This window comes from Oryzias melastigma, linkage group LG3, assembly GCF_002922805.2.
Source record: "Oryzias melastigma strain HK-1 linkage group LG3, ASM292280v2, whole genome shotgun sequence".
In the NCBI taxonomy this organism is placed as follows: domain Eukaryota; kingdom Metazoa; phylum Chordata; class Actinopteri; order Beloniformes; family Adrianichthyidae; genus Oryzias; species Oryzias melastigma.
Window position 1 is genome coordinate 19085544 of NC_050514.1, and position 11450 is coordinate 19096993.

An 11450-nucleotide genomic window follows, 5' to 3' on the forward strand; every position below is an offset into this window, starting at 1 on the left:
AGAGTAGAGTTATGATGAATTGAAAAAAAGTTGGAATAATGTACATTTAACAGAGTCAAGATAAACAGTTTATTAATGTCATTTAGAAGCACTTCACAAGTGTGATTGACATGAACAACAAGAAGCCAGGCCATCAAAGTAAAAACAATTAAAAAATGATGTCTTTATATATACCATCTGTTCTTCCAAACATTTTTCATTAATTATGAATGATTGAGCTCCTTTTACCTGTGTTAAGGTGAGTTATCTCCTCACAGGGAAATATTTCTGGTTAGAATATTGATCTTTTTTAAGTTTCTAAACTCTCACTTCTTACCTCTTCTTCTGAAAAGTTTCTCAGGGTGTGAATTTTTCCAGGCAATTCTCTTTTTAAGTATCAGTTTACGCTTAGATTTATATGAGTCTAGTATGAGTTAGAGTTGTTTCAATTTTTTCTACTTAAGGAATTATTTGAAAGTATAGAAAATGTACCTTAAACCTTCATATAAATAAAATTCAATCAAGGGAACATAAATAAACTTTAATAAAAGTGAGTGGAACAATTAAAATATGTGGATATGTTTTTAAAAATCATGTATGAAAGACTTTTTTCTATTTGACGAAATTGAATTACTTATTCCACCATAAGAACTTAATAAATGAGGGTGCAATCAGAACATTGAACCCTTTAAAGAAACCTTTAATACAATAATTATACAAAATAAGCAGGATCTTTAATTCATACATTTGCTTGTTTCGCTTTCTTAACATATGTGAAATGTGTCAAATTGGTCTTGGCAGAAAAAAGAGATTTAACTTATTGCATGTTTTTGCATGTGGCTTTTTTCCCGACAGAGTTTTCCTGTTTTTAATAATACCTCAAAGACAGAGCAGCAGAGCATTCAAGCAAACATACCCACTTTAGTGTCACATGTGTCACCTCAGTGAGAAATGCTTAATAGACAAATTAGGCCGATGTGTGCGGGTGTGCAGCTCTATATATTCTCCGGTTCTCCAGGTTTACATGAGTGGCTCTCGACAGCTCTTTGCAAAACCTGCCTTTGATCTCAGCGCCTGTGGGGCCTGCAAGTGAGGGACCGGTCTCAGAGTCATGGAGGAACTGGCCCGGGAGAGCATCAGCCTGCTGGCCCGCTCCGCGTCCCACTCAGATCCTCCTCGGCTCGGTTCGTACGGAGCTGTGTTCATCATGCTGAAGTCTGCACTGGGAGCCGGACTTCTCAACTTCCCCTGGGCTTTTGAGAAGGCAGGGGGGGTGACCACGGCCATCAGCGTGGAGTTGGTGAGTTCTTCAAGAAAAGAAGACTCTTCAGATGTTCTGATGCACAATTGTCAGAAATGTGTGTTCAGGTGTTGTTGTGCATCATGCATTCACACTACAAAGACCACTCTCTGTCTCTCTGTGGTGTGAGGAGGGTCATATTTTTCACAGGTGAGCTCTAATGAAGCGTTTGGTTTGGGTTAGGTTAGGGCTCAAACTGTCACTGGCTTACATCTAAATACTAAAAGGGAGTGTCGCTGAGTTTCATGGTAGATAACAGGATTTCCAAGAATCAGGAAGGAGGTGACTGGACTGTTTGGTCTGCATGATGATACATTTCCTCGAACTCTGGAATGGTGTGGTCTGCTTTGGTTTGGGTAAGTGTAAAGCTTACCTGAACTCTGTGGTAAAAAAATAGAATAATTGTTTTGTCAGGAGTGTAGTGTGAACCCACAGAAACAGAATGACGGAGATGTCAAATTAGGCTTGAGGAAAGTTTCACAGCAGAATCTGTTCAAAAGTCCATTAATGCCAAAACATTTCACATCTCAATTTAGTTTCACACGCCAGTTGACTTATGATTTATTGAAAAAGTGTTCCCAGTGGTCTTTAAATTATGATTATCACATTTTTAGCCAAATTAAAAGAAAAACTATCATTTTTAAAGACATAGTTTCTGCAGAACTGCAGCAGTTCATCAAAAATTTGCCTCTGAATTGCGGGTGGGACCGTTGGTGTGGAGTAAGCCTGCCCCCATTTCCAATCATCCCTTTGTTTTAAACTCTCTCACAGCCCCTCACAACCCAACCTAACATTACCAATGCAATAAAAATGGTGATCCATCTGTCCAGCTGTACAGTTTTGAGCCAGATGCCAGCTCAGATGAGGAAAACCAAGACGTTATTGGATCTACTTGTCTGCTAGTGGATGCATCTGAATAGAGCGGAGCAGGGAGCTTGTGCCTTGCCATTGTAGGTCTTGCTTTTTTCTACCTTCATTTCTTCATTTGCGCCTTGCTTAAAAAAACTAATTCTCAGAAAAGCAATTTTATGCTTAAATTCCTTTAGATATGTCCTCCATCATCAAAAAACATGTTAAAAAGATCCAAAATACGAATTTGATCAGAGTGGGTTTTTAAAGACTCGTTTCCACTGAGCAGTCTGGTCCGGTTCAGTTAGTTTTAGTGAGCGTTTCCATTCAGTTAAGCCTCACTTCCACTGAGTGGTTTGTTTTCATGATCCATACGTGGTGCAGACCGCTGGCGTGCCGCAACCCAACCCTGTATCACACGGTCGCAGAGGAACGCTTGCAGTTCCACCACAGACCAGTCCTTGCTGTTTTAGCAAGCATTTTCATTATAGACCTGTTGACCAAAAGAGTACACAGGAAACTGCAAGAATCTGAACGCTTACAAACGTTGGAAACTTTAGCGTAAATGAGCGCTTTATTGGCGCTTTCAGTGGGTGACTGCAGCAGCTCCACTCTGGCCGTTCGGTTCTATTTTTCAATGGACCTGCAACAGACGGGGGTCCCCAAGAGGAACGGATCGGTACCGTTTAATGGGTCCATTTTACAATGGAATTGCTCAAAATTTTCTTCTAGAATTTTCTTCTACACACTCCTTTTCAAGCACAGTGTTTGCTTTACTTGTATATTTGTATTTTTAAATTCTTATATTTGTATTTTTTGATTCTTATGCTTATTTTGTTTTTTTTGTACTTTTAAATTCTTATTTCATTTTGTGTTTGTGTTTGAAACAAAGAACAAAAAATAAATAAAAAAAAATACCGGACCAGACTGGACCGTAGCGGACTGAGTGGAAAGGAGGCTTAGCTGGACCGAACCATCTGGAAACGTTATACCGTTACCTAAGTTGTTTTTTGGGCGTGCTATTACCCAAAATGAGCATTGACCAGGATGACAATATAAGCATAGAAGTCACATATTGACACACCAACCTTGAAGTCAATTTGTTTTGATAATCAGTTAAGTAACATTTTACCATATTATCTTCCAGATATAATCATATAGACTTAGAAAGTAAATAGCCGGTTTATAACATCCCAACATTTTTGGAAAATTGAGGCAAACTTTTTTTTTCTGTTATAATGAAAGAATGGAACAGAGTCTTTAGCTTGCATTGGCTCCCTCTGGTTTATGTCACTGTAATCTGTGATGGAATCATCTTCACTCTCTTCTCCAGGTGTCTCTGGTGTTCCTCATCAGTGGTCTGGTCATCCTTGGCTACGCATCGTCTGTCAGCAGACAGAAGACGTACCAGGATGTTGTGAGGGAGGTGTGCGGACGAGCCGTGGGACAGCTCTGCGAAGTCTGCTTCTGCTTCAACCTCTTCATGATAAGTGTTGCCTTTCTTGTGGTGGTGCAGGACCAGCTGGAGAAATGTGAGTACCTTGAGCGGACCGTGGTTGGGGATGCTCGGGACTTCTGGGGAGGTGGTGGGTCCCTCATACAGGCTTTGTATTGGACCCCAGGAACAGGACTAAATACAAGTAAAAATAATCATAGCCATTTTTCTCCATTGTCAGTGCTTTATTTGTAAGCTTAATTTAATTCATTCTGTTTTATCATTTTGTTCTGTCACCTACAGTGGTGGTGGACACAAAACACAGGAAACCAAGCTTCAGACAGAACTTTAATTAACCTAAAATATGACATCAACTAAACTCAAATATATTAAAAAAAAAAAAGTATGAGTCAAGCACACCCAGAAAAAACAAATAATACACTCTGAAAATAGGACAAAGGGAGGACCTACGACTCTGAAGAGAATTATTGACTCTTAAATATACAGAGGATGATTAATTAACTGATTACAGCTGTGGATGATTAACAGTTTAAACCTAAAAAAGAACAGTTAAGTCTAAGGAGGCTGCTGAGAGGGGAGCAGAGTTCAATTGAGCTGTGATTGGTTTTTGTAAGACAAACCGGAATGTTAAAGAGAATAGTTTTTTATTTTTTATTTTTTCTAGTTAGGAAGTCCCCCACTCCGACTCATACTCCTACACAGTAGGTGGTGGTAATGCACCTTCACGTTGGTGCCCCCTGCCATTTAAACCCCAAGAAGAAGACCAGTGAAAGCACAAAACAGAACCTCAACTACATTACAAAAATATTTTTGAAAGCAAATAGAAAACTAAACTAACCAGCACCAAACCTAATATGTTTTATTATGTCTATACAGTTAAACGACACAACCTTTCTTTTTTAAATTTGCTCTGTTTTGAGATTAAACGAGACGAGATATTTGATTTGATGATTTGATTGTTTTTCTGTTCATTGACTGATTTGTCATGTTGCTTGTTTTTATCTTTTCAGTATGTACTTCTTTATATGAGACGGTGACTGGGTTGAGTGAGTCTGAAGTACCTCATCACTGGTACACGGACCAGCGTTTCGCCCTCTTCATCATGTGTCTGCTCATCATCTTGCCGTTGTCCATTCCTAAAGAAATTGGCATTCAAAAATACACGAGGTGAAACCTTTTTCTGTGTCTGTTGCTCTGCCTAATATAATTGTGATAATCTTAACTGTCTCTCTCAATCTCAGTGTATTGGGGACTCTGGCTGCCACATATCTGTGCGTGGCAGTGATCGTCAAGTATTACCTGATGGACACTCACACGGCCATTGTAACTCCAGAAGACATGCAGGGGTGAGTTACTCTGTGGGTCAGATGGATTTTTGTGTGTTTTTGTTGCATCAGGCTCAGCAGTTAAATGTGTGTCTTCCAGTGTGGGCTCATGGGCATCCATGTTCAGCGTTGTACCAACTATTTGCTTCGGCTTCCAGGTAAGATCAACACATCACATTTCAAGGCTGGTGACTTTCACCTTCAATAGGATGTTCCAGTTTTCATGATGTTATGATAGACCTCCCTCCCAAGAGAAGATCTGCCATTCATTCAGCAAAATTACAATTATCTGAAATTATCTCAAAGCACTGATTTTTTTTCCACATTTGCAATGATAAACTGGCTATCCTTTGGACTGTATGGTGGCGCACTGGTTAGCGCTTTCACTAACAGTGAGAAGGCCCTGGTTTGAATCCGTGAGTTTTCTCTGGGCGCCCCGGCTTCCTCCCACGGTCCAAAAAACATGCTTCATAGATTATTTGGTTACTTTAAAGCAGGGGTGTCAGAATCCAGGCCTTGGGGGCCGTGTCCTATGTCCAATGACACCAATTCTAGGTAATCAACTGAAGATAATGCAGGTTAGAGATCTACAACCCCTTCGATTACCTGGACCAGGTGTGTTCATTCAACCAGTGTGTGGAGATGTCTGATTGAGCTAATCAAGAGGTAGCAGGTCTTGGAGATCTGAAAAACAGGCAGAGCGGTAGATCTCAAGGACCAGGAATGAGCAGCCCTGCTCTAATGTGTCCCTACGTGTGCATGTTAGAGTGTGTGTGGCCCTGACATAGACTGGTGACCCCCCCACCCCAACAGTAGCAGGGACAGGCGACCCTATGACCCTGAAAGGGATACAGCGGGTTGAGAAAATGAATGAACGAATGGATTGACTGGAGAAAAGTAGTTTGCCCTCTCGGTGGGTGGGGTGCTCCTCCCCCAGGTAGAGAAGTTCAAATATCTTGGGGTCTTGTTCACGAGTGACGGATGATCTGAGTGTCAGATCAACAGGATTGGTGCACCATCCTCTGTTATGCGGTCAGTGTACTGATCCGTTATGTTGAAGAGAGAGCTGATTCAGAAAGCAAAGCTCTTAATTTACCGGTCGATCTTCGTCCTAGTACTCACCTATGGTCATGAGCTCTGGGTCATGACTGAAAGAACAAGATCCTGACTAAAAGCGACCGAAATGAGCTTCCTCCACAGGGTGGCTGGGTGCTCCCTTAGAGATAGGAGAAGCTTGGAGTAGAACCACTTATCCTCTACATTGTAATGAGCCACTTGAGGTGGCTCGGTCATTTGGTCCAGATGCCTCCCAGACGCCTCTCTGGTGAGGTGTTCCGGACATGTCCTACTTAACGGAGGCCCCCGGGGAAGACCCAGGACACGCTGGAGAGACTAAGTCTCTCGGTTGGCCTGGGAACATCTCAGAGCTCTTCCCAGAGGAGCTGGAGGAAGTGACCTGGGAGAGGGCAGTCTGGACAACTTTTCCTAAATTGCTGCCCCCGTGACCCAGTCTCGAATAAGCAGAAGAAGATGGATGGTTGGTATTTTATGTTAATACAAATATAAAAATTATTAGGTTAACATGATCCTTTTGTTGAGCTATTATTGCCATCATTCTTTTGCTTCACTTAGAAAAAATTAAGTTACAAAGGATAAAAAAAACTACTAACACTACTTTACAGATGATGAAATATTAAATAAATATAACATAAGCTGCCATGTTTTAACAGAAAGACACAATAATGTGTTTTCTTGGAAAAAAAGATATATATTTTACATTTCTAGCTTGTGATGAACTGGGGGCATCAGAAAACAACACATACTAATGTTAAGCAAACATTTAACAGGTTTTCTTTTTGTTTTCATTTTTTATCTAGTTGGTGACTGTCTTAACAAACGGATGAAAGCAGAATTTCTAATGTTATGATGTCAACAAAACAACTTTGAAGAAACTGATAAGCAAGAATTCTTTAACAACATTTAAATTAAAGATTTTGCTTGTACTAAGACAATAAAAATTTGTTCTATATGCTTCATAAAATTATTCTATAAATAGAAATTTCTTATGTTTTGTGTCCATGTGTGTTCTTACAGTGTCATGAAGCATGCATAGCAATCTACAGCAGCATGGAAAACCAGAAGCTGTGTCACTGGGTGATCATTTCTGTGCTCTCCATGCTCTTCTGTCTGCTCATCTACACTCTCACAGGTACACTTCTATGGAGAGCTAAAGACTTGCTGAATGCCGTCTTGACCTGATGGCTGCTGAACAGTTCGGTTCTTCCTATTTGCAGGTGTTTACGGCTACATGACATTTGGGCAGACAGTCGCCTCTGATATTCTGATGTCATATCCAGGAAATGATGTGGTGATGATCATTTCCAGACTTCTTTTTGGAATTTCTATCGTCACCATCTATCCCATCATCCTTCTTCTCGGGAGGTGTGTTTTCTTCTTGTATGAGTGTGACCTTTAAGTGTCTTGTGAGTGATGTCTCGTGTCTGTGTGGAAGCAGATCTGTGATCCTTAACCTGATGTTGCGAGCTCAGAGGAGTCGTAGAGGACTCGTCACACACTCCTTTGAGAGCCGCTGCAGAGTTCTCCTGACTGTGGCCTGGATCACCTCCACTCTGCTCATCGCCATGTTTGTCCCTGACATGGCTGATGTTATCAGTGTCATTGGAGGAATCAGCGCCTTCTTTATTTTTATCTTCCCTGGTATGAAAGCACAGCACTTTCTCTGACATCACTGATCAGAATTGATATTTCTGAGATTTTAATATTTGATATAGACATTTTTAAAATCAGATAATATCTTAACGTGTATGGATGGAATTTAAGTTGGTAATGGTGTAAAGTAAATTCTCCAAAAACTACTGGAGTTATTATCAAAATGTGATCTAAGGCAATCCAAGTTCAGCAAAACTGTTTTATGAATTTGTGTAGCTGTCCTTTTTCAGCAACAGGCCTCTGATAAACATGAATCTTTGATTAATTAATTGATTGATTGGTTTATAATCTTTATAACCACATAAATAAAACTTTTCTAGCTTTTCCTAAAGCAACTATCTATAAAGTTGGAAAAAGATCAGATTAAACCGAAGGGGAGTGCTGAGCATAATTTCAAAAGTATCCAATCAATTTACAAGACAACCATCAATTTATTATTAATTAAAATTGAAATACATTTTTGAAATTCTGACTCCAATATAAATTTTCTTTTCACAAAAGACAATATGTCCACAGAGTTGATGGATTTGATACATTTTCTAAGTAAAGATCAATTCAATAACAGGGTTAAAAGCCCACCACTGCTACCTGGCTAACTTTATTATTTCAAAATTTGGTTTAAGAAATATTCAAAAGAGACATAACAAACATTTAGGTAATGGATCTTTATTTTTCACAAATGAAAAAGGATGACAGGTGAGAATTCAGGAATTGTTATTCTTTCAAGACAATTTAAGAAGAATTTTGAGACAAAATATTTATAACTTAGAACATCGCAAAAAAATAATCAGTGGGGAAAAAATATTAATTTTGATGTGATGAAAGAAAATGAATCTTTAATGATTTCTGTTTAAGGTCTGCAATATGTGCAAATGTGTCACTTTGCTGTGTTTTGTACTTTGCAGGCCTTTGCTTAATATTTACAATGCAGACTGAAGATGTCTCTTTGAGAGTGAGGTGAGTCATTCTATTTAAAATCTCAAAACAAACTTAAATTAATTAGCAGAGTAAAGTTTGCTTTAAGTAACTTTTATGCATGTAAAAAAAGAACAGACCGAACTCACATAAGAGTTTATCGTTAAAACTGACACAAAAATGTGATATGCTTTTCTTTCATTTGGAGTTTTTCTGTTGACCTGTTTCATGCTTGATTATATTTTTTCAACATTTACATTTACCTTCTTGCTGTTCTCAATGAGTTTTTTCTATCTCTTTGTAGGAGGATTTTAACAGGTTGGGGAGTCATAACCATCGTAGTTGGAGTCTTTATCTTTGGACAGAGCACAACCATCGCTGTGATGGAAATCTTCCACAAATTCTGAAGGTTTTTAACAACAGCAGCTCTTTAAGGATGTTTCATCTCCATTTAGTTTTTATGCTACACAAAAAACAAGTCACTCTTGAAAATAAATTAATGTAACTGGATGAGAGAAATGGGTTTGCATTGATTTTTATTAACTACTTAAGTAATGAATGGGGCAGAAAGGCCACTTTATGAGTAAATGAACAAAAAGTAACTGAGTAAATGTAACTATTTACTACCTATTTCTTTTACACAGTCAACAAAATCAATCAGTCATATTTCATTTGAAAGTTTAAAGTGGTATCAATGAGTGACTTGAAAGTTGCCTTGTTCTAACTGCTTACAAAGATATGAAATATTTCTGTATTAAAGAAACTGTATGTGCTGTAAATAAATGGTAAGCAGGTATTTGGATTATTTTCTTTTTAAAATGGAAAATTGTAATAAAAATAGAATATTATTTAGTTTAGGTTAAAGAGAGAGTTTTAGCTTTTAGTAATTTTAAAATAAAATTGTGCAAAGTGCTTCAGTCTTAATTATGAAACAATAAGTTTCCTCTCTCCATAAAAACTATCAATAAATATATAAACAATCTATAATCTTTTCATTTTATGTGTATATTTTTGTCTTTTTTCCAGAAAACTGGTTGTTGTCAGTCCATAAACTGCATCCACTCTTCATATGTCCAACTCGCTGCGGTTTCAGCTGTTCATTATATTTTGTGCCAGCCTCGGTCACTATGGAAACCTTTACAAATCCCTGAGCTCCACTGACGGCACTGAGGCCCTTCAGTCTCAGCTTGTGTCATTGTTCGCACTGTTGCATGAGCAGAGTTCATGTGTTTTGTGACAAAAACGCACTTCAAACCATTTACAGACAGCTTTCATATTTTAGAAATGCTCGGATTTCAGAGTAATATTCATAAGCTTATTAAAAACAAATGATAGAGTTCTTATGGCATCTTCCTCTGAATTTCTGGTGTGTTTTTCTTTTGTTTTGTGCTTGCATGTCTTTATCAATGAACTCCAAAAGTGTTCCATAGAATGATCTCCTGATGTGTTTTTACTAAACAAACTACAGTCATATTACCTTTAAATCTGGTAAAGGTGACCATTATCTAGATTACACACAGCTGGAACCACAGGGTGTTGTTTCTACCATCTGTTTTTCTCTTCTTTTACTTTTCAGCTGCTGTTCCTGTTTTAGGGAAGCTAAACTACCTTCAGGAGGACGTGTGGATGATTTTACAGCAGCCCCAACAAGATGGCGCTCCTGCACCATTTTCCAACCATCCCAAAATTCTCTGAGCAGGATTACACCAATTTCGGACAATTTGTCAACAATGGATTTCTGAAAATGTATGATAAACTGTCATGTATTCCCTTAGATTTGCAGCAAATTTAGTCTTTGAGTCTGGAGTTAAAGTTGTGATTATATCTTGTCTGGATGGAATGTTTTGCTTTTAACAAGACATTTAATTAGTTGAAGTGACTGCTTCACACTGCCAGAGTTACACTAGGTGTCCTCTGCACAACACAAATTGAAAGCTCAAAAACAAACCCAGCTTATGCAACTAGGTGGACTGAGCCTCCATCACTGCGAAATGATGCATTATTTTCTGCTTTACATTATCGCAGCCTCTGAAAAATAATTTCCCAGCCTCATTATTTCCCTGTCTGCAAAGCTGGCTTCATGTAATTCTGGCTTCTTGGAGTGCAAAACTAATTAATTTGATCATTTGTGATGACATCCTTTATAGGTTTAATTGTTTCTGATAAGAGGCCCAGCAGGATGCGGGAGGGAAATTGAATGTTATTCACGTGCGCCTGTCACACTGATTGAAATCTCCAGGCCTTTTGTGCTTTCAATGAATGAAAATTAGATTTTTTTTTTTTTTTAACAGATAAGTGTCGAACTTATGGCGGCTTTTTGTCTCCAAATAAGAACAGGAATTTGCAGCAGACGAGGTGCTGCATGTATGTTCTCCTAGTGCACATGCATGTGCCTGCACTCCATTTCTCTGCATTAGGGTCACGACCTGCTCCCATCATGCATCTGTCATTGCTTATTGAAACGATGACAGCAGGTATTTAATCCCCGGTCTATACTCGGAGGGATGCAACAGCATACAGTTCAGGTAAAGAAGAATTATATGTGTACAGCACATCAGCATGATCATGTCTTCCATTTGTGATATTAAAATGCATCCTTTTGCACATTTGTGATCCATAGTTTGATTGCTTTTTGGACCCAACATTATGCAAAAAAGGCTGCTTTACTACCTTTTTTATAGAATTTGGACTTTGTTTTCATCACCAAAATGACAACTGTGGTTTGATTCGACCCCAATATAGATTCTGATCTGATCATATGATCATGATTGTTCATGATCATATGGAAAAGCAGATGATGAAACGTACTTTTATGAAGCAAAGACTTCAGAGTGTTCCCCTTTTGAGAAAAACACAATGTTGGTAATTGATGGTTGTCTTGATCAAACTGGAAACC

General features: G+C 38.5%; 1 protein-coding gene across 1 annotated transcript; it reads left to right on the forward strand.

Annotated features, from left to right (window-relative positions):
- The first annotated feature begins 1090 nt into the window (after positions 1 to 1090).
- Positions 1091 to 11450, forward strand: slc38a8b (solute carrier family 38 member 8b). The gene is made up of 11 exons (XM_024295959.2): positions 1091 to 1279; positions 3462 to 3660; positions 4595 to 4751; positions 4826 to 4930; positions 5010 to 5067; positions 7004 to 7118; positions 7204 to 7351; positions 7425 to 7627; positions 8545 to 8596; positions 8859 to 8963; positions 10131 to 11450. Exons 1-10 carry the CDS (start codon positions 1091 to 1093, stop codon positions 8959 to 8961), a joined length of 1329 nt encoding a protein of 442 aa, XP_024151727.1. The 3' UTR covers positions 8962 to 8963; positions 10131 to 11450.